The sequence below is a fragment of the Oryctolagus cuniculus genome, chromosome 4, assembly GCF_051225735.1.
Source record: "Oryctolagus cuniculus isolate XC-2025 breed Fujian yellow rabbit chromosome 4, ASM5122573v1, whole genome shotgun sequence".
NCBI lineage: Eukaryota > Metazoa > Chordata > Mammalia > Lagomorpha > Leporidae > Oryctolagus > Oryctolagus cuniculus.
In genome coordinates, this window is record NC_142870.1 from 94,778,809 (window position 1) to 94,802,756 (window position 23,948).

Here is a 23,948-nt window from a genome sequence, read left to right on the forward strand (position 1 = left end):
TTCCTGTATTTAGTGACACTAAACAGCAGCAGTAGTTTCAATTCACAGGGAACACCATGTAGGGCCTAGTGGTTTTGGCTCTAGCAGCCCCCCGGATCCATTCCTGTCACTGGCAGGCTCCAGTGCAGAATGTCACCTCTAAGGTGACAGAAGTTCAATGAGTGTAAGAATCACTACTGACAGCCGGCACAGCGGGTCACTAGGCTAATCCTCTGCCTAGCGGCGCCGGCACACCGGGTTCTAGTCCCGGTCGTGGCACCGGATTCTGTTCCGGTTGCCCCTCTTCCAGGCCAGCTCTCTGCTGTGGCCAGGGAGTGCAGTGGAGGATGGCCCAAGTGCTTGGGCCCTGCACCCCATGGGAGACCAGGAGAAGCACCTGGCTCCTGCCTTTGGATCAGCGCGGTGCGCTGGCCTCGGCGGCCATTGGAGGGTGAACCAACGGCAAAAAAAGGAAGGCCTTTCTCTCTCTCTCTCACTGTCCACTCTGCCTGTCAAAAAAAAAAAAAAAAGAATCACTACTGAATCCAGCCTCAGCAGTTCTTCACCAGTTGTAGACTCATAATTTGATCTGTGTTTCCTGAAGTAGGGGTGGGGCTGTAAACCCTTTCCCACGGGATCAGGAGGCTGTGACAGTGACACAGCTGGCTTTCGTGCCCAGTACTGTCCTGTCTTCTACAAAGCCATCATCAGATCAGTCTTGAAACAATTCAAGTCACTCTGCTCCAACAGACGATGGTGGCAGATGCCATTTCTGAGACAAATCCTCACTTTTTGGTTCCAAATAGTACTTTTGAGATCTGCAAATGGGTTTTCTTGATCAGAGATGCACTTGAGAGATTTTTAGCGGGGGTCTCTCTGGAAGAGCAGTACTTCAGCAGTTTTCTGGAAGTGCCTTTGGAAACGTGTCCAGATCTCCTCCTGGAGTGCGGAGGCAGTGGGGAGTGGCTGGGAGTTTCTAGGGGTCAAATATCCTATGTATAAAATCACTTGGGGGGCCGGCGTTGTGGGCTAAGCCTCTGCCTACAGCATAGGCATCCCATATGGATGCCAGTTCTAGTCCCAGCTGCTCCTCTTCCAATCCAGCTCTCTGCTATGGCTTGGGAAAGCAATAGAAGATGGCCCAAGTGTTTGAGCCCCTGCACCCATGTGGGAGACCTGGAGGAAGATCCTGACTCCTGGCTTCAGATCCACCCAGTTCCCACCATTGTGGACATTTGGGGAGTGAACCAGCGGATGGAAGACCTTTCTCTCTGTCTCTCCCTCTCACTGCCTGTAACTCTACCTCTCAAATAAATAAAACTAAAAAAAAAAAAATCACTTGAGCAAGGGGTGAGTGAATCAGCTCAAAGGGATGAAATGGGCACAAAACAGATGATGGAAACCCGGGTACTAAAAGGGTCTCTGGGGGCTGGTGTTGTGGCATAGCAGGTAAAGCTTCTACGTCCAATGCTGGCATCCCATGTGGGTGCCTGTTTGAGTCCTGGATGCTCCACTTCTGATCCAGCTCTCTGGGAAAGCAGAAGATGCCCAAAGTGTTTGGGTTCCTGCACCCTAGTGGGAGACCTAGATGAAGCTCCTGGATCCTGGCTTCAGCCTGACCCATCCCTGTCTGTTGAGATCATCTGGGGAGTGAACCAGAAGATGGAAGATTCTCTCTCTTTCTGTGTGTGTGTGTGTGTGTGTGTATGTGTGTCCCTCTCTCTGTAACTCTATCTTTCAAATGCATAAATCAATCTTTTTAAAAACACACACACACTTAAAGGGTCTTTGGCATCAGATCTGTGGCAGCAAGATGTGGGCCATGGATCCAAGCTTGATGAACCAAGTACTCTCCATCCCACAGGATGGACCAAACATTTCTTCAGCTGGAAAGATTTCTTCTGCCTCGGATTCCACAGAAGTCTCTCTCCTGTTCTTATGGAATCAGTGAAATTCCAAGGACTTTTCCTCTGTCCCAAAGAACGGAGGTCCTAAAGGCACGCTCAGTGTGTCCCACCACACGCTCAGGCTGTGCAGGAGACGCAGTTTTCCTCACGCTGGCCTCGGAGCAGCCGCTGTGCAGGGCTCTAGGAGAAGCCTTGTGCAGATCTCCTACAAGGCGAGCCTGAGCCACTGAGGCTGAGAGCTCTCTTCTCCAAGCTGCATCACCTCAGTTCGTTCTGATTCTCCTCATGGCTTCTTTTCCAACCTTAACATTTTATTTTTCTCCAAGGAACCTTTTCCAGATGTCACTTAAGGTCCCCTAAAAATCGCACAGATGAATCAAAACAACAGGCATGGGCTGGCGCCGTGGCGCAGTAGGCTAACCTCTGCCTGTGGTGCTGGCATTCCATATGGGCGCTGGTTCTAGTCCCAGCTGCTCCTCTTCCAATCCAGCTCTCTGCTATGGCCTGGGAGGGCAGTGGAAGATGGCCCAAGTGCTTCGGCCCCGGAACCTGCACAGGAGACCAGGAAGAAGCACCTGGCTCCTGGCTTTGGATGGGCACAGCTCCAGTCGTTGCAGCCATTTAGGGAGTGAACCAGCGGATGGAAGACCTTTCTCTCTGTCTCTCCCTCTCACTGTCTGTAACTCTACCTCTCAAATAAATAAATAATCTAAAAAAAAAAAACAACAGGCATAAGGTTCTAACATCAGATTTCTTCTAATTCAGTGACCTTTCTATGCAAATCAAAAACCCCATTACACTCTGCCAGCTACACCACTGATCCTCATCATATTAAACAACGATATTTCCTGCATAGTGCCTTGGCACAAGGCTGGTCCTCTTCACCTCACTTCTTTTTGTTAAAGAGGCCAGTTTCTGCTCAGATTTCTCCCAGGACACCTTTGCCTTTCAGACTTAACTGAAAATAGCACCACAAAATGCCCCCATCCCCCCATAGGCTTCAACTTTTGACCCTCAGGAGCCACAGACTCATTTCCCACCACTATGATTTTCTCCTTTGTTTTATGCTGCTTTGCTTCCATTCTGGTTTGTTTTCTGTAGAATAACCTGTCTCGTGTACTTTGATTTTCTTTCATATGGTGAATTGCAAGCGTCCTCATTTGAATTCTAAACTGTATACTTAAAATAGTTTACATTTTTTAAAATGTACTTGTCATGCCATTGTAAATTAAAACCACTTCTAACTTGATGTATTGGAGAAAAGAAACTGAATACCTTTAGTTTTCCATATTCTCTCTCTCCTTCCATACTCTATATGACTCAAAACACGCCCATTTAAAAAGAAAAAAGGCATTTTAGATGCTTATAGCCTCATGCTATTTTTTATATGGATTCATAGTTTTGAATCACAGTTTAAGTGTTAAAACACAGATTTCTATTAGTAATCCACAAATGTTTTCGTTTTAGGACTCATTGGCATTTTTAAAGCTTAAGGAGAACTACAAAAAATTTTTATTCATACAGGAAAAATCTACTAATATTTTCAGTGTTAGAAACTTAAACAAGAACTTTAAAAATGTTTGTTTATTGATTTGCTTAAAACTAACAATGATAAAAGCATTACTTGCTCACAATTTTTTTGCAGAATACTATATTTACAAAATTTTTAAAATTTAGTGAGAAGAGTGCCAATGCTTTATGCTTTTACAAATTTATTTCTGTATAAGGTTTATAAACAACAATATAAGGCTAAGTTCAGAATCTCCAAATGTTGTCCAAAGCTGTATTTTTCACCTTCCCTATTGAAAAAGAACATCATCCACTTATAGACAATATCCTAATACCTGGAAATAAAAAATACATTCACTTTCACAATAAAACTTGGTATCTTGCCTTATAGGATTTTTATGGTTATAATTTTTATTTATATTCAATTTTTAAATTGCATAGGAATATAATGCACCCTTTATGAACACCATTGCTTATGAATACAGACTGGACCTATAATAAAACCCAGAATCTGATTAGCATTTTGCGCACACTCATTTAGAAGGCTCCCACATTCGATCTTCCTGGCACACTCTAGAGGCTCTCCGGGAGTGTGTCTCTCTCCACTTTGCAGATGAGGAAACTGAGAGTCAAGAGGTTACAGGGTCCTCTTCAGGTGACACGGGCAGTGAGTGGTCAGGCCAGGGGCTCTGTGAGTCCTGGGCCAGTTCCTCCTGCTGATTTGGACAGTTACTGGCAAGGTTTGTACTGACCTGAGGTAATTAAGTCAAGTGCGGCAGGAACCCCAATGAGTCTGGGGAGAAGCTGGGTTCCTCTTCCACCAGGAAGAAGTCCTAGTGTGACTTCTGGGAGGCCGACTCGAGCCTAAGAAAGACGGAAGGCATAGAGGCCATTACTGCTCTGAGTTAAGGCAAGCATTCCCCTGGATTTCCTACACCATGAACAACACTGTTTCACTGGATTCAAAGATGTCTGCAGAGCAAATTAGCGCTCACCCTCTCCTGCCAGTGCACACCGTCTCCTGCAGCGAACACCATAAGCCAAGCTGTGCTGTCCCCATCTTCACAATGAAACACATTTCTAGCTTCCAATACACTTTTTCTCACCTGTCTCAGAGAGCAAAATAATAGTCTCCAGGATTATCTTCCCAGAATCCTGCAACAGCCAGGAAGCACAAAAAAATGCAAAGAACCCATAGAATAGGAGAGTATAGTTGCAAGTTACATATTGGACACAGGATGACTGATATCTAGAAGAGACTGAAAGAATGTTCACAACCCAATAACAGAAAGACAAATAAATGACTAAAAGTGGACAAATGATCTGGATGGACATTTCTCCAATGAAGAAACAAATGATCAACAAGCACATGAAAAGATGCTCAATATCACCAACCATCAGGAGAATGCAAATGAAAACTCACAATGAGATATCACCTTATTCCTAATAAGATGGCTGTAAAAAAAAAAAAGAGAGAGAGACAATAACAAGTGATGGAGAGGAGGACTTAGAGAACACAAACCTTCACACATTGCTGTAGAAATACAAAACAGTCCAGACATTTTTCAAAACAATTTGAGTTTCTTCACAGTAAATCACAGTTACCACATGACCCATCAAATCCACTCATGGATATACACTCAAGAAAAATGAAAACATGCCCACAACCAACCTGCATGCAAATTTTCAAAGCATCATTGTTCATAGAAGCAAAAATAGAAGAAATAAACCACGTGTTCATCAACAATGAAGGATAAACAAAATGTGGTTTGGGCTGGCACTGTGGCATAGTGGGCTAAGCTTCTACCTGCAGTGCTGGGATCCCATACAGATACCAGTTCAAGTCCCAGCAGCTCTCCTTCCAATCCAGCTCTCTGCTATGGCCTGGGAAAGCAATGGAAGATGGCCCAACTACTTGGGTCCCTGTACCCATGTGGGAGACTGGAAGAAGCTCCTGGCTCCTGGCTTTGGTTGGCTCAGCTCTGGCCATTGTGGCCATCTGGGGAGTGAACCAGAAGTTGGAAGACCTTTCTTTCTGTCTCTCTCTGTATGTCTATAGCTCTACCTTTCAAATAAATAAATAAAAATCCTTAAAATAAAAATTTTTTAAATGTGGTTTATCCACACAATAGGATATTCAGCCATAAAAAGAATAAAGAACTGATTCTTGTTAAAATGCAAATAAGCCTTGAAAACTTTATGACAAACCAAAAAAAAAAAAAAAACCAGTCACAAAAGAACACATAGTGTTTGATTCCATTGATATGAAATATCCAAGATACAAAAATCTATGGAGACAGAGAGTAGATTAGTGGCTGCCTAGGACTGGGAGAGAGGAGGATAATCTCGGTGCCAAGAGGATTCAGAATTTCTCTTTATAATGATGAAATTTTCTAAAATTGACTGTGGTGATGTTTGTACAATTCTGTGAAAATATTTCACTTGCAAAAATGCCATTTTACATACTGTGATATACACTAGTATCACAGACCTCATTTGACATGCCTAATAACCTTAATTAAATCAATTTCCTGGAGTAAATGCGTTTGATAGCTTTGTGCTGTTATCCAATAAATACCTTTCTTCTTAGATCTAGAAACCATAAGGGAACACAAAACTGAAGTCTTTGAGACAGCAAATGGGAATTTAAGTAAGATGTACATGTAAAAGTGATAATCAAAATATTAATACCTTATCATGCTTAAGCGTGACTCAGTGACATCTGATGTGGGCCACAGTACTATAGCAGATTCTGGGGGGCCTTCTACTGACCCAGGAACTCCCTTTTAGTTGGTGGACCATGGGGAGGCCCTGGGGCTACGGTCAAGGGGAGTAGAGGGACAGTAAGAGAGCCCAGAGTTGCAGTTATTTATCAATCACAGTGGAAGTATTTCAATATTATAATAATCAGTACCATTGTACTTGTACAGTCAACAGCTAAACACTAGTGCCAAAGATACCCAAGAGTTGTTACACAGTAAGTTAAACATTTAAAATGATCACCTATGATGTTTACGGCTACATTTAGAGCTTGCCCTAAAAAAATAAAAAAATAAACAAACAAACAAAAAAACTCCACACTCCAACCTCCTTACAGAGCCTCAGCTGTTACCTGTGCATGGGCAATCCTATAGTGACAGCCCAGGGCCAGCTCCAGTCCTCCTCCCAAGGCCACGCCCTGGATAGCTGCCACCACGGGCTTCTCATTTCTCGACAATTCGTCTACTAAATGTCCCAACCCGAGGCCAGAGTTCCTAGGAGCCTGGAAGCTGTGGATATCAGCACCTAAGGACACCAAGACAAGGAGAAATACAGGTTCAGAAAGACTTGGACTTTGTCACATAACCACAGGCAACTGATCACTCTTAGGAAGTCTCAGACCTCTGGGGGCCCAGGAAACACTTCATCCTTTTGTTGGAGTCACAAGAAAGGAACATTACCTTGGAAAATGTAAGACATAAATATAAGGCAGAATCCTCAAATGGTTCCAGATATTTCATAATTTCCCAAAATCTGTTAATCCACATGATAGCTAGCAAACCTACCTTTACAAAAATTAAAGAGTTCAGATTCTCTTCCAAAGAACATGATTCTGAGATTGAGTCAGCACCTCTCATTTTTTCCAGGATACTGCCCATCAGTCCTATTTGCAGAAATTTAGCCCCATATCTTTGTCAAGGGCATGAAGCATTACATATAAAATACCAGGGTGTGAGTTATATATAAATAAGCCAGTTTAGAATCATGTGCTTGGTATATAATCTACCTATCTATCTATCTATCTATTTGAAAGGCAGAGATAGAGAGAGGAGAGAGAGAAAATACAAATAGAGATAGAGATATCTTCGATCTGCTGGTTCACTCCCCAAATGGCTGCAATGGCCAGGCCTGGGCCAGGCCAAAGCCAGGAGCCAAGAACTTTTTCTGAGTCTCCCATGTGGCTGCAGAAGCCCAAGTAGTTGGGCCATCTTCTACTGTTTTCCCAGGCACATTAGCAGGGAACTGGATTGAAGTGCAGCAGCTAGGACTTGAACCGGCAGCCACATAGGATGCCGGCACTGCAGGTGGAGGCATAACCTTCTACACTAGCCCCTGAGATATGCTTTTTTATGGTCCATAAAAGTAGCAATATTTAATACATTTTTCAATTATAAAAATAACATATGGAAACTGGACAATGCACAAAATTATTAAGAATTTAAATATCACCACAGTTGATATTTTGGTGAATTTTCAGTTTTTCCACCAGGCATATATATAAATGATTTTCTAGCCTTGAGTAAATTATTTAACTTTTTTGTTGCAATACCTATGTTAAATTACTAATGTGAGAATCAAGTGAAAGTTTGACATAAATATATTTAGTATTGACAGCCTATGGTAAAATCTTTTTTATATTTCCCTATTTTTACATAACATATATGGTGAATTTTTTCCATAATAATACAGTCTTTTGAAAATATTAAACTTGGGGCTGATGCTGTGGTGCAGTGGGTTAACACCCTGGCCTGAAGCGCTGGCATCCCATATGGGTGCTGGTTCTAGTCCCAGCTGCTCCTCTTCCAATCCAGCTCTCTGCTATGGCTTGAGAAAGCAGTAGAAGATGGCCCTAGTCCTTGGGCCCCTGCACCTGTGTGGGAGACCTGGAAGAAGCTCCTGGCTCCTGGCTTCAGATATGGCTCAGCTCTGGCTGTTGCGACCATCTGGGAAGTAAACCAGCGGATGGAAGACCTCTCTTCTCTGTCTCTACCTCTCTCTGTAACTCTGTCTTTCAAATAAATAAAGATTTAAAAAAAAAAGAAGAAGAAGAAATATTAGACTTTGGACAACTTTGAAAAGTTAAGGTAATTATTTCACAGTTTGGTCTACTTTTTTTTTTTTTTTTTTTTTTTTTTTTTGCTACCTGCTCCTCAAGTATCAATCAATCTGGGATTCTCGCCTTTTTTCCCACAGATTCATCAGATTTCACACTCTGGTCCAGTGTTTTGTTTTTCAGGTTTGGATTCCTTTTGGTGCTGGAGAAACAAGATGAATTTCAATCTGAGTCTTAGGCCTATCCTTCTGTGTCTTTAGAGTGAGATGACTTTTAATGTAATGAAAGAAACTAATATTAATTGGATAAAAACTCAGGCACAGCCATATTCCTATATTATCTCATTTAATTTTCATAACATTTAGGTTAACCAGTATGACAATCCCCATTCACAAGGAAGTTAAGGTTTTGAAATACTAAGTAACTAGGTAAGACATATGATTAAGTAACTGGAAGAACAGGACTTTGGACTCACGAAGTTCGACTGGAGTCTACCTTCTTAAACACTGTCTTATCATACTTAAGGTAGGTTAGTATTATTATCCCAATTTTACAAACCTGGAGCACAGATCAGGATGGAGTGGTTTCACATTTTAATCATTTCTAGCATATGGAAATCCAATTAAGTTTTTTTTTTCAATTTTTATTATTTTAACTTTTATTTAATGAATATAAATTTCCAAAGTACAGCTTATGGATTACAATGGCTTCCCCCCCCATAACTTCCCTCCCACCCACAACCCTCCCCTTTGCTGCTCCCTCTCCCCTTCCATTCATATCAAGATTCATTTTCAATTCTCTTTATATACAGAAGATCAGTTTAGCATATATTAAGTAAAGATTTCAGCAGTTTGCACCCACACAGAAACACAAAGTGTAAAATACTGTTTGAGTACTAGTTATAGCATTAACTCACAATGTACAGCACATTAAGGACAGAGATCCTACATGAGGAGTAAGTGCACAGTGACTCCTGTTGTTGACTTAACAAATTGACACTCTTGTTTATGGCATCAGTAATCACCCTAGGCTCTTGTCATGAGTTGCCAAGGCTATGGAAGCCTTTTGAGTTCACCGACTCTGATCATATTTAGGCAAGGTCGTAGTCAAAGTGGAAGTTCTCTCCTCCCTTCAGAGAAAGGTACCTCCTTCTTTGACGACCTGTTCTTTCCACTGGGATCTCACTCGCAGAGATCTTTCATTTAGGTCTTTTTTTTTTTTTTTTTTGCCAGAGTCTTGGCTTTCCATGCCTGAAATACTCTCATGGGCTTTTCAGCCAGATCGGAATGCCTTTAGGGCTGATTCTGAGGCCAGAGTGCTGTTTAGGACATCTGCCATTCTATGAGTCTGCTGTGTATCCCGCTTCCCATGTTGGATTGTTCTCTCCCTTTTTTATTCTATCGGTTAGTATTTTCAGACACTAGTCTTGTTTATGTGATCCCTTTGACTCTTAGTCCTATCAGTATGATCAATTGTGAACAGAAATTGATCACTTGGACTAGTGAGATGGCATTGGTACATGCCACCTTGATGGGATTGAATTAATCCAATTAAGTTTTGCACATTGATATTATATTCAGCAAATTTGCCAAATTCTTAGAATTACAAGTTTCTGATACTTTTTTTTATTTTTCTAGAAACATTATCACATCTTCTGCATACTGAAGTTTGTTTCTCCCTTGTCTATCATTATACCTTATATTTCTTTTCCTAGCCTTACCAAGCTGGCTAGGACCTTTAATACAATGTTGGAAATGTGAACAACACTCGGCCTTTTACCATTTGTTGGTTTGCTGGAGGATTTTCAAAACAGATTGTTTGCCTGAATAAGAAATTTCCTGTCTATATCTAGTTTAGAAAGAATTTTTATCCTTAATGCATTCAAATACTATTGAATTTTTTCACATATATTTTTAAAGATTTATTTATTTACTTATTTGAAAGAATTATAGGGGCATGGAGGAGAGACAGAGAGAAAATCTTCCACCTGCTAGTTCACCCCCTAGATGGCTGCAACAACCTGGGCTGAGCCAGACCGAAGCCAGGATCCAGGAGCTTCTTCTGGGTCTCCCATTTGGGTGCAGGGGCCCAAGCACTTGATCTTTCTTCCACTGCTTTTCCCAGGCCATTAGCAGGGAGCTATATCTGAGTGTTGTAGTTGGGACATGAACTGGTACCCATATCGGATACTGGCATTGCAGGCAGCAGCTTTACCTGCTACGCGACAATGCTGGTTCCTTTCTGTATCTCTTGACGTAATTATATGATTGCACTCTTTAATCTTTTAATAGGATGAATTATACAGATTGTCTAGTGTTCAACAAATATGATATTTCAAAGAAAAAAAGCTATGCATTATAACTCTATATGTTATTAGGTTTGGTTGTATAATACACTAAGATTTTTATATATCTATTATTTATTCATGAAATTGGCCTGTAATTTTGTTTTTCCACATTCTTTCCACCAGGTGTTGGCACCAAGTTATTCTAGCTTCAGGAAGTCAGCTGGGAAGTGTACTAGTTGAAGAGTATCCACACAGAACCCTAAGGTTCTTGCAGATTTAGAGAAGATGAGGTCGTAGTGAATTAAGGTGAACATATGAAAACCATGGAAATCTGGACACAGACACACAGGGAAGAAGGCCACATGGGGACGGAAGCAGAGGTTGAGGTGCTGCCTCTACAAGGCAAGGATTGTCAGGAACCAGAAGAAGCTGGACAAGGCATGGGAGAATTCTTCTCCAAAGCCTTTGAAGGCGGAGTCGTCCTGCTGAGTTCTGGATTACAGTTTCAAGACTTCATTACTGTGAGAGTATGAATTTTTGCTGTTTTAATCCAAATTGTGGCAATCTGTTAGGGCATCCCTAGAAAATTAGTATAGGAAATGTACCTTATTTTGTTATTCTCCAAAATATCTGTGTAAAATTGGAATGATACTTTTCTTGATTTTACAGTACAGCTTGCCAATGATGTCATGTGGGTCTAGAGTTTACTTTGTGACATTTCTGAACACTGCCTGCATTGCTTTAATGTTTATGAAGTATTTGGGCTATCTGTTTCTTCTTGAGTCAATTTAGTTTAATATCTCTCCAGCTCAGTTTTCTCATCTGTAAATGGTGATTGTACCATTTACTGAAGATTAACATACAATATGTGCAAAAATGCTATTTTATTAGTAGTAATACACAAGTATTTCAACAAGGTTGTGGAAAAACTGAATTAAGAAATAAACTTATTTTGTTGCCAAAATTTTAAAATCCATGCAAATGAAAAGGCTTCAAAAAGAAAATTCATATTAGGAAAAACTATGTCTGAATTTCAAAGTTTTTACAACAAAATAAATTTATCTTTTAATTCCATGAATTTTGAATTACACTATTAGTTATCCTATACAGTACTGAAATTAAATAGTAATTATTACAATAATTAGCACTGTCATATTTATATTAGGATTCCAACATTTACATCTTTTCAAGCTATCAATAACACACATTAAATTCTTCTGGCTACAGGATGATTTTTTTTAAAGATTATTTATTGAGGGGCCTGCGCTGTGGCATAGCAGGTAAAGCTGCCGCCTGCAGTGCCAGCATCCCATATGGACGCTGGTTCAAGACCCAGCTACTCCACTTCTGATCCAGCTCTCTGCTATGGCCTGGGAAAGCAGTAGAAGATGGCTCAAGTCTTTTGGGCCCTTGAACCCGCATGGGAGACCTAGAAGAAGTTCCTGGCTCCTGGCTTTGGATTGGCACAGCTCTGGCTGTTGTGGCCATCTGGGGAGTCAGCCAGCGGATGGAAGACCTCTTTCTCTCTCTCTCTCTCTCTCTCTCTGCCTCTGCCTCCCTATAACTCTGCCTTTCAAATAAACAAATAAATCTTTTTAAAAAAAAAGATTATTTATTGGAAAGTCGGAGTTACAGAGAAAGAGGCAGACACAGAGAAGGAGAGAGATCTTCCATCCTCTGATTCACTCCCCAAATGGCCAGAACACCTGGGACTGGGCCAGGCAGAAGCCAGGATCCAGGAGCCAGGAGCCAGGAGCTTCTTCCAGGTCTCCCACATGGGTGGCAGGGGCCTAAACTCTTGGGGCATCTTCCACTGCTTTTCCCAGGCCATCAGCAGGGAGCTGGGTCAGAAGTGGAACAGCCAGGACTCAAACTGGCACCCATATGGGATGCCAGCATTGCAGGCGGTGGCTTTACCTGCTGTGCCACAGCACCGTCTCCATACAGGATGACTGATAGGACTTCAAATTTATGTAACTTTTGTTAAATGGTATAACTTCTTGATTCTGGAAAGAGGACCAGGTATCTCCAATCCTAATGGCTTAAATATGATTTGAGTATGTTCCTCAAGGTGCATGCATTGAAATCTAATCTCCCTGGTAAGGTATTAATGGGGCAGGGGAGACTTAGTCTGACTATGGTGCTTGGAGGTGGGAATCTGAGAGGTGATTAGGATTAGACGAGGCTATCAGGGTGAAGCCTCTATGACTGAATATGGGTGGTTTCATAAGAAGAGGGAGAGAGGCCGGCGCCGCGGCTCACTAGGCTAATCCTCCACCTAGCGGCGCCGGCACGCCGGGTTCTAGTCCAGGTCGGGGCGCCGGATTCTGTCCCGGTTGCCCCTCTTCCAGGCCAGCTCTCTGCTGTGGCCCGGGAGTGCAGTGGAGGATGGCCCAAGTGCTTGGGCCCTGCACCCCATGGGAGACCAGGAAAAGCACCTGGCTCCTGGCTCCTGCCACCGGATCAGCGCGGTGCGCCGGCCGCAGCACGCCTCCGCGGCGGCCATTGGAGGGTGAACCAACGGCAAAAGGAAGACCTTTCTCTCTGTCTCTCTCTCTCACTGTCCACTCTGCCTGTCAAAAAATAAATAAATAAATAAATAAATAAAAAAGAAGAGGGAGAGAGAATTGAGATTCATCCAAGGGAATGCCATGCGCCATTGCAGGACACTGCCAGAGAGAAGGACATTACCAGATGTGGGCCCCTGTCCTCGGACCTGCAGAACCATGAGTCAAACTCTTTGCTTTATAAAGTTACCCAGCCTCATTACAATAAAAGAAAACAGACTAATACAGTGCCATAAATACCACCAAATAAATCATTTCAGAGACTTTTGTGATATTTTGTCAAATATTTGTATCTTCACATAATAAGCCAATAAACTGGTGTCATGGTCACTGAGATAGGTGAATATAAGAAGATAATGAATTCCCCTTCAAGATTTCATAAGCTACTCATCTCTGCCTGGGCCAGTTCTTATATTCATTTGTACACATGGGAAATTTTCTCTTTCAATTCTTCCCATATGCTACTATTTGCTGGCATTCTGTTGTAAAAATGAACATCCCATCTCTCCATTCTATATCATTAAATGCTGTCTTATTTGCAAAAATTAAAAAAGTGTTCTGTAAGCTAAAAAAAATAGACTTTATTGAACATCTGTGTGCAGACACTACACTAGGGGCTCTCAAATCTGCTATCTTGTTTAATCTCACAAAACCCCCTTAAGAAGGTATTATTGTTCCTGCTTTATAGACTCAAGTCCAGGAGATCCAAGAAAGTTTTCCAAGCTCACGTGGGGTAGAAAAATGCAGAACAAGTCCCTCAGCAGGTGACACAGCCATCAAGCCTGGGACCTGATGTCCTCCAAAGGCCCAATCGATATAAATGAGCCTAAGGCGAAAGCCGTCTCTGGGCCTCTCATGATTCTTGTCTCCTCTTCCACAGTGTTTCTCATTCCCACTCAAGTCTCCCATATCCACTGCCCACACTGAGTTACTGCCCACAGGGACAGCCAGTGTGGAATCCATCTCAGCCAGGGCTGGACTCCAGAGGGAGTGGAAGAGAATTAGACACTAGTTACCTGCGGAGAAATTGCCACCTGCTCCACAAATCACAATGGCTTTTACTGTATGATCTGTTACAGCTTTCTTCAGGCCTTCACTTATGCCACTGAGTACAGCCAAACTGCAAGAAAAATGATTACATGAAATTAGAACTAAATTTCTACCGTGTCAGAGTGTTCCCCTTTCCTTATTAAGCACATAATAAAAGCCATACACACTTATTATAAAAGCTTTCACTAATTTGCTCAATAAATGTGTCTACTGTGATTAAGCACTTACTGCAGAAATCCACTTAAAAATACTATTTTCCTATACTATATGTTAACTTTGAGCACTTAAGTCAGAAGTAACTAATTTGAAAATATTATCTAAAGCTTCATTGGACAGTGAGTTACCTGATAAATGCACATAGTTTTATCAGGTAAGGTGCCCTAAAATGACTGCTGTAATAAAAGTACAAAGAAAACGATATGGAAGCTCAGAATGTGATGAAACTACTTTCAATCTGTCACATTGGCAAAATATAACAAAACTAAAGGGAAATCATCTAAGAGATGTGTCAGATCTGCCAGTTACCTCTCATAGCCATTCCACCCCTCCTTCTACAAAGTAAGAAAATGCATCGTTGCCATGGTTGCCCAAAACAAAGTCTCCATTTTCCAGTTTGTTTTACAGGAAAGTCTGCCCAAAACACTAGTTCAAGACAGTGGGATGAAAGCATATTTGGTTATGCACCTTTGCAGAAAAGTCCTCAGGACTGGATATGCATTTTATCTTTTTCCTTCCTTCCTTCTTCAGGCAAGAATGAAAATGTGATGGCTAGACTGGGAGCAGCCATCTTGCACCAAGAGGTAGGCGCTATCTACTGAGAATGACAGAACAAGACAGACAAAATCAGAGCTCTGATCATTGTGGAGCAGCCACACCATTCCAGGACACTTCTGTGAGAGAAATGAACACTTTGTAGTTAAATTCACTTTGAAGTCACCAACAGTCAAACTTAATCCTAACCTGAGAGGTAAAAGCAAGATAAGGGAAAGACGGGGCTTGTACATAGTAGATACTTCCAAACTTCAGTACACAAGGGAGTCGTCCGCAGATGAGACAGCTAAAGCCAAAACTGGATGAGTTTACTGAGGGAAAAGAAAAGAGAGCTGAGGACAAGTCTTCATTTAAAAACGGGGAGAAGCTCTGCAGGGTGATTCAGCACCACGAGAGCCCACGTCACAAAGGATCACAGAGGAGAATTTGCCTAGAAGCAGAGGAGTTTTTAAAGCTTTTATTTCTTTATTCAAGAGGCAGAGAAATAGAGACTTCCCAGACACTGGTCGATTCTGTATATGTTCACAAAGGAGGGGCTGGCCTGGATTAAGTCGAGTCACACTCGGTTCAGATCTCCTATGCTGGTGGCAGGAACCCACCCACTTGAGCCATCACTGCTGCTCCCCAGGGCATGCATTAGCAGGTTGCTGGAATCAGGAGCTGGAGCCAGAATTCAATCCCGGCACGCCAACGTGAGACACAGGTGTCTTAACTGATAGCTCCAATTCCCTAGCAGAAGCAGGAAATTAATGAGTACCAAGGGGTGGGGAGGAGGTAAACCTAAGAAAAATGGCGAGGAAAGGAAATGAAAATTTCAATTAATGGAAAAATGATAGAAAAAATTTAATGGAAAAATGATAGAACCAGGGGCCGGCGTCAAAGTATAGCAGGTTAAGCCACTGCCTATGATGCTGGCATCCCATATGGGTGCCGGTTGGATTTCCAGCTGCTCCACTTCCGATCAAGCTCTCTGCTAATAAGCATAAGATGGCTCAAGTGCTTAGGCCCCTGCATCCATGGGGGAGACCTGGAAGAAGCTCCAGACTTCAGGCTGGCCCAGCCCCAGCTGTTGTGACCATCTGGGTAGTAACCCAGCAGATGGAAGAGATCTCTCTCTCTCTCTCTCTCTCTCTCTCTCTCTCTCTCTCTTTCTCTCTCTCTCTTCCTCTCTGTTTCAAATAAAAATGCATAAATCCTTTTTTAAAAATGATAGAACCAGATTCCAAATTAGTGTTCCCTTGGAATTCTGAGTATTTGGGATAAAATATCTGTTCCTTAGTATCAAGAGTGAAAAACGTCTTTACAAAAACACAATACATAAACAACAAACTTCTATAAAGGCCATATGGTTAAGACAGGCAACCATGAGTTAAAACCTCAGGGAAGAAAGGAGATACTTGTCCCTGCGTATGATAGTTGCCTTTCACCTAATTACTTTTCATCTCTTCACCTTGAGCAAATCAAACTAAACCTCTTGACTCAGCTGGTTAATAAGGAACCAAATCTGACAGCAAAAAATAACATTCTAACCATTACATAATATCCAGAAGTTCAAAGGCACATTACATAATATTCAGAAGTTCATAGGCATACAGTTTCAGTCATGTGTTCATTAATGGTGGGAATATGTTCTGAGACATGTATGCTAATACCTCCATCGTTGTGTGAACACCAGAGAGTGCACTTCCAGAAACTTGGATGAAATAGCCTACTGTACGTCTAGGCTATATGGCAACTCTTGCTTCTAGGACTCAAATTTGCACAGCATATGTCTGTATAGAACACAATGGTAAGCATGTGTGTATCTAAACATAGAAAGGCAAGAGTGAAATTAGTAGTTAATAGGAGTTTTTCCGCTCCATTATAAAGTTACAGGAGCAGTGTTGCATATATAGTTTGTGGTTGATTAAAATGTCATTATGCAGATCAATGACTGTATTTCCTTCTGGATAAATAATGATGGCTGCAAAATTAGCTCAATCAGTGCCGATGAGAAGATATAAATGTTTCCCATTTCACCCACCCCCTTTTTTCATTTTCCTATTCTTGTTAATTTTCAAAAACAGGATTTAAAAAATAAGACAAAAATGACTGTAATAGATACAACTTTACTAGATTCAAGCTGACTGAAACCATCCAAAGCCTCTTCACAGTGAGAAAGCCACAGGTGTTAGAAAACTTTTTACGCCCCTTAATTTTGTCAGGTGTGAAGAATTGGAGTTTGGCATGAAGATAACATGTCTGAGGGTTAGCTAAAATTTACAGCTTCTTTAATGGTAGGAAATCTTTGCCCTTTTCAGACTTTTTTTAAAAAAATCAAAGGTCATCGAATCAGTTAATTGCTTGTGACCACCATTTTTTCAAAGAAACGAAAGAGAAATTAAACAACAAAAAAATCAAAGTAGATGACATGCCAGCATAGGCTTTGTTCCGTGAAACGTTTTCACTTACATGTTTATATGTATGAATGAGTCTCTGTATAAAACATGAGGTTGACCAGGGGGACTCAGTAAAAAGCAAAAATGTGTAAAAGTCATTGTTCATAAGGCCATGTAGTTGAATGGTTTGGGCCCTATGCTCTGGCATCAGGCAAATATGAGTATTAATTCTGGCTCTAGTACTTGCTTGTCGCCTGACCTCTAAAAAGTTATACAACCTGTTTACACCTCAGTATCCTCATCTGAAACAATGAGGATGGAGAAAGCTACGGCAAACAATTGTTGTGGAAAATTAAATGAAATAAAATGTGTACCTTTAGTACTTATGAGGTCAAAAGGAATGCAGTCACTACTGAAATGAATGTCTTGAGATGTGCCACAAAGCCTTCTCGTTCCCAAATCTATCTATATCTGCATGCTGGCATTTATAGTGGGACATGTATTGAATCAGTGTACAACAGGCCAAATACTGGAGTCATTGCTGAGTCCTTCTTCACTTGGCCCTCTTATTCAATTCAGCAGCAAATCATGTCTTCTCCAAACTCAAAATATACCCAGAATCTATCTGACTTCTTCTCACAGCTGCCCCCTGGGCCATGTCCTCATCACCTCTCAACTACCATTTGTGCTCCCACCATTGCCCCTGTACCATGCTTCTGAAACAAAATTCAGATCGCTTCATTGTTCAGAAATCCCCTCGTCTTCCACCCAGAGGAAAATCCCAAGCCACAACCTTAAAAGCCTTCTCATCTCCTATGTTATTTTCCTTGCTCCCTTGGCCCCAGTGTCACTCCTGCTCCCACTCCCCACTCAATATTTTTTGGTATGTCTTTCTGGAACATTCTTTCCCTAGGTAATCAAGTGGTTCCAATTTTACTCCTTCCTTCAAGTCTCTGCTTAAACATATCTTATCAGAAAAGCATTTCCTGACTCTGCTTAACTCTCTTATCTTGCTGGGTGGTTGCATCACCACCTCCCACTCTATTTCACACTAACTATTGACCCAAAGCCTCCCCTATTAGAATGTAAGCTTTTGAGAGTACAGCTTGTTTATAGCTCCATCCTCAGTGTCTAGAACCAGTGCCTGGCACTGAATTATTTCAAATGTGTTGAGCGACTTACTAAATGAACTCTTGCTGCTCTAAGACTGAAATATGAGATCTCTGTGAGTATAATTCCTGTCTTGATTGGGTTATATGTTTGGGTATAAATAACAGCATTTTAAGAAGAGAACAATCGATGTCTTCACTGACCAGGAGTCTGGAGGTAGATGGTTCAAGGAAATGGGCTACGAGATTGTTTTGGAAACTCAGCATCCTCTACATTGTTCTCAGCATTCCCAGGCCATACTGCCCTGACCTGGACTGTCCAAGGTGGCTCTCCACTATCTCTATGCTCCAGGCAGCCTGAGGGGAAACAGCACAGGAAGGCCACATATAGATTCCATTTAAGGACACATTCTGAAAACTATACAAACACCCCACTCACTTGTTGTAAAACAATCACATGAATATCCCCAACTGTGAGAAGGGACAGAATACATGGATTTTCCTCTGGGTGGCCATTTGCTTAGTTAAAAATCAGCAACTCTATTTCTATAAGGGAGATGGGGCAAATAAATATGGGGGTGGTTAGTTTTTGTAACAGTTCCCTATGATTTTTTTTCCCCTCATTCCAAAAATGTAGTGAAACCCAGGCAGCCCTCACTGGAGTCTGCTTCTTGACCCAAGTGTGGGAGACCCCCTGGCAACAAGCATTCTTTTTCATGTGGGAAGCATCCTCACATGTTCACTCAGGAGATGGATTTGGACTCAGGAAGTGCAGTGAAAGTGAAACTTCATCATCAAGTCTTGCGAGACTCCATTATCGGTGTCTGAAGAGCAGGCACACCCAAAGCATTTATAGCAAGAATCTATATCCTGGCATGCAGGTCCCTCCCCTGGTTCCTCATTGGCTGAGTACTGTGGGGCACACCATCTTCCTGGAAGTCTCCTAAGTTACCAAATTACCTGCCTCCTTCCTTCTCTGTACTTTTTTTTTTTTTTTCTGGACAGGCAGAGTTAGACAGTGAGAGAGAGAGAGAGACAGACAGAGAGAAAGGTCTTCCTTTTTCTGTTGGTTCACCCCTCAAGTGGCCGTCAGGGCTGGTGCACTGCAGCTGGTGCACCGCACTGATCCAAAGCCAGGAGCCAGGTGCCTCATCCTGGTCTCCCATGCAGGTTCAAGGCCCAGGGATCTGGGCCATCCTCCACTGCACTCCCGGGCCACAGCAGAGAAATGGACTGGAAGAGGAGCAACCGGGACAGAATCCAATTTCTTCTTGTGAGTTGGCTGCTCCATAACATGCTGTTTGCCTAGGGAGTAATGCTACATGTGCAAGTCAGCCTAACAGTTGTGTGTTGAAAATGAACCTCCAGACCTTTTCTTATACATCTTGCTAGAATAAGATGCTAAGAAACTGGCTTTTAGTTGAATGAAGGTTGTTAACTGAATTGATACTTCCTTTTTCTCGGATCCACATTCCAAGAAAATGGAAATGTCCTCTGAATCTTTGATACTGTCCTCTTCCCCAGCTTAGTATCTGAGATGGTCTGAAATAGACACTCAGGGCCATCTTCACAGACCATGACCTGTGTAGTCACTCAGGGCTCCACGCTGGGTTTAATGCACTGTAATCTTAAATACATTATGCTTGTTAAATTCTTAGTATCTTAAAAGAAAAAAGTCATTGTTCAGGGGAACAGGCCTGGAAATCCATTAGGTCCTACACTTATGAAGAGGGGTGGCTTTCATCTAAATGGAAGGAGACACAGGTGGCTAAACTAGCAATAAATGATTTAAACTACTTTGGAAACAAAAATTTCTAACAAGAATATCTCAGTGATGAAGAGAACTTCCCACATTAAATTAAAAATAGGAAGGAGAAAAGGAAGGAAGGAAGGAAGGAAGGAAGGAAGGAAGGAAGGAAGGAAGGAAGGAAGGAAGGGAGGGAGGGAGGGAGGGAGGGAGGGAGGGAGGGAGGGAGGGAGGGAGGAAGGAAGGAAGAAAGAAAGGAGAAAGAAAGAGAGAGAAAGAGAGAGAGAGAGAGAGAGAGAGAAAGAAAGAAAGAAAGAAAGAAAGAAAGAAAGAAAGAAAGAAAGAAAGAAAGAAAGAGGAAGAGAGAAAGAGAGAGGATAGCCCAAAACCAAAACAGGGGCTGGCACTGTGCTATAGCAGGTAAAGGCGTTGCCTGCAGTGCCGGCATCCCATATGGGGGCTGGTTCAAGACCAGCTGCTCCACTTCTGATCCAGCTCTCTGCTGTGGCCTGGGAAAGCAGTAGAAGATGGCCCAAGTCCTTGGGCTCCTGCACCCGCGTGGAAGACCCAGAAGAAGCTCCTGGCTCCTGGCTTTGGATCAGTGCAGCTCCGGCCATTGAAGCCAGTTGGGGAGTGAACCAGTGGATGGAAGACCTCTCTCTTTGCCTCTGCCTCTCCTTCTCTCTCTGTAACTCAGACTTTCAAATAAATAAATAAATCTTAAAAAAAAAAAGCCAGGAGCCATTATGAATGTGCTGGGAAGTGGTCAAATCTGTTGCTTAGGGTACATAATGACAAAGTCTAAGAACAAACCAAAACCCAAACAACAGCAAATATCTATAAAGGCCACATGGTTATGATGAACAACTATGAGTTAAAACCTCAGGGGATAAAGGAGATTCATGCCCTTTTGTATCTTAATTCCCTTTCACCTAATTACTTTTCACCTGTTAACCTGCAAATCAAACAGAACCTCTCCTCTTCAACTTGTTAATTAGAAACCAAATCTGAAAGTGAAAAAACAGATTGTAAACCATTACATAACCCAGAGAAGTCCAAAAGGTACAGTCATTGTCACCTAAAGACAGGGATTTGCTCTGAGAGTACATGCTGAGACTTGGGTACTGTGTGAGCATCAGAGAGTATACTAGCATAAACCTGGGTAGCACGGCCCACTACACAAGATAGCCTTTTGCTCCTAGTCTTCAAACCTGCACAGCATATGCCTCTACTGAACACCATAGCCAATGGGACCACAGTGGTATCTGTGTACCTAAACATATCTGAAAATCAAAAAGGCACAGCAGAGTAAAAATACCAGGCAACAGGGTTTTTCAACTTCATTATAAACTTATGAGACCGCCATTGTATATGTGGTCCGCAGTTGACTGAAATGTCTTTCTGTAGAGCATGACTACACTGCCTTCTGGGGCAAAGACAACTACCAAATTAGGAAAAAAGGGGCTCAATCAATGCCATTGAGAAGAGAGGGGACTTTTCCATTTCAACAAATTCCATTTCTAATTTCTTCTGTTCTTGTTAATAGTCAAAAATCAAAAACAGGAAAAATGGGAAAAAGACAGACACAGTCTTAGTAGAATGAAGCTGCCTGAGAGGGACCATGTGCTCCTGGCACTGGGACGGCCACAGAAGTTTAGAAATAATTTTCTCCCCTTAATACTATCAGGTATGGAGAACTGGAGGCCAGAGTGAAGACATTTCCTGTGTGCTGACCAAACCTTACAGCTTCTTTGACCACAGGAGGTCTTCCCTTTGTGACAGCTTTAAAAGGGAGGAGGTATGGTTTGTGACTAGTATTTTTTTTAACTTTTATTTAATGAATATAGATTTCCAAAGTACAACTTATGGATTACATTGGCTTCCCCCTCCCCCCCAATGACTTCCCTCCCACCCGCAACCCTCCCCTTTCCCACTCCCTCTCCCCTTACATTCATATCAAGATTCATTTTCAATTTTCTAAATATACAGAAGATCAGTTTAGTATACATTAAGTAAAGATTTCAACAGTTTGCACCCACATAGAAACACAAAGTGAAATATACTGTTTGAGTACTCGTTATAGCATTAAATGAGCATTAAATGAGCATTAAATCTCAATGTACAGCACATTAAGGACAGAGATCCTACATGAGGAGTAAGTGCTCAGTGACTCCTGTTGTTGACTTTACAAACTGACACTCCTGTTTATGGCATCAGTAATCTCCCTATGCTCCAGTCATGAGTTTCCAAGGCTATGGAAGCCTTTTGAGTTCTCCAACTCTTATTCTTGTTTAGACAAGGTCATAGTCAAAGTGGAAGTTCTCTCCTCCCTTCAGAGAAAGGTACCTCCTTCTTTGAAGACCTGTTCTTTCCACTGGGATCTCACTCACAGAGATCTTTCATTTAGGTTTGTTTTTTTGTTTTTGTTGTTGTTGTTGGTTTTTTTTTTTTTTTTTTTTTTTTTTTTTTTTTTTTTTTTTTGCCAGAGTGTCTTGGCTTTCCATGCCTGAAATACTCTCATGGGCTTTTCAGCTGGATCCGAATGCCTTTAGGGCTGATTCTGAGGCCAGAGTGCTATTTAGGACATCTGCCATTCTATGAGTCTGCTGTGTATCCCACTTCCCATGTTGGATCACTCTCCCCTTTATTTATTCTATCGGTTAGTATTAGCAGGTCCTAGACTTGTTTATGTGATCCCTTTGACTCTTAGTCCTTTCATTATGATCAATTGTGAACTGAAATTGATCACTTGGACTAGTGAGATGGCATTGGTACATGCCACCTTGATGGGATTGAATTGGAATCCCCTGGTATGTTTCTAACTCTACCATTTGGGGCAAGTCAGCTTGAGCATGTCCCAAATTGTACATTTCTTCCCTCTCTTATTCCCACTCTTATGTTTAACAGGGATCACATTTCAGTTAAATTTCAACACTTAAGAATAACTGTGTATTAATTACAGAATTAAACCCATGACTAGCATTTTTTCCATACAGAGAAATAAAAGTGACAAGAAAATAGCATACATCAAACAAGGTGGCAGGAAGGCATAGTTTTGTTTCAGGAAACTTTATTTTCAGTTATGTTTGTATGAATGTGTGTCTTACTAAGTAAAACATAAGGTTACGCTTACTTACTGTGTGGATTATAGTAACAAAAGAAAAAATGCAAAAGCTGTTGTTATGGGAAGCAGGTCTAGTAATCAGGCTCTTCCTACACTCATAGAGGGTTGGCTTTCATGAGAATGGAAGGGAGCATGGCTGGACAGACTAGGAATAAAGATTTATACTACTACATCTATGAGTCCATGCGGCCCATAGATCAGATCACCCAGGAGGTCACAGTCACCTCAGTCTGTGTGCGTCCATTCTACAACATTCTCACTGTCACAAAATGTGCTAACAACACTTCTGAGAACCTACCCCTTTCACTGAGTCAGGACTGTATGTGTTTGTGCAAAAACCAGCATTCAAATGAGGACATTTCAGTGATTTAGGAAGATATGACTTCCCACATAAAATTAGGAATAGGAAGAGAAAAGGAAGGGAGAAAAGGCAGAAAACTTTAAAACAAACAAAAATTGGGAAACTGTTCAACTTGATAAAAAAAAAAAACTTAGGATGTTGTTAAAAATCTCTGTTCTTTAATATAGAGGATGAAATAAAATCTTAATACAAGCATCAACAAACGTATATACAGGCCTATATATTACACTATTTGCATTCTATATATAAACCTTATATATAGGCCCATATTCTATACTACATATATTTTCTATATATAAACCTATATACTATCATGGTCTATATATAAACCTTACATACAGGCCTA

The 23,948-nt window shown here is 41.6% G+C and overlaps 1 protein-coding gene across 4 annotated transcripts in view; it reads right to left on the minus strand.

The window, feature by feature from the left end:
* Nucleotides 1-23,948, minus strand: part of EHHADH (enoyl-CoA hydratase and 3-hydroxyacyl CoA dehydrogenase) — a 49,901-nt gene that overhangs the window by 21,567 nt on the left and 4,386 nt on the right. Inside the window, exons 2-5 of one of the 4 annotated variants that reach the window (XM_070072437.2) lie at nucleotides 14,797-14,923; nucleotides 14,079-14,182; nucleotides 6,508-6,680; nucleotides 4,148-4,259 (exon numbers count right to left, since the gene is read on the minus strand). Coding sequence is in view for 2 of the 4 variants with exons in the window: in XM_002716469.6 (XP_002716515.3) it covers nucleotides 4,148-4,259; nucleotides 6,508-6,680; nucleotides 14,079-14,182 (389 nt within the window). In the remaining 2 variants the exon portion in view is untranslated. Of the gene's footprint in view, nucleotides 1-4,147; nucleotides 4,260-4,390; nucleotides 4,540-6,507; nucleotides 6,681-14,078; nucleotides 14,183-14,796; nucleotides 14,927-23,948 lie in introns of those variants that run through there. The other 3 variants (XM_089332062.1, XM_002716469.6, XM_070072436.2) reach the window with 3 other exon arrangements.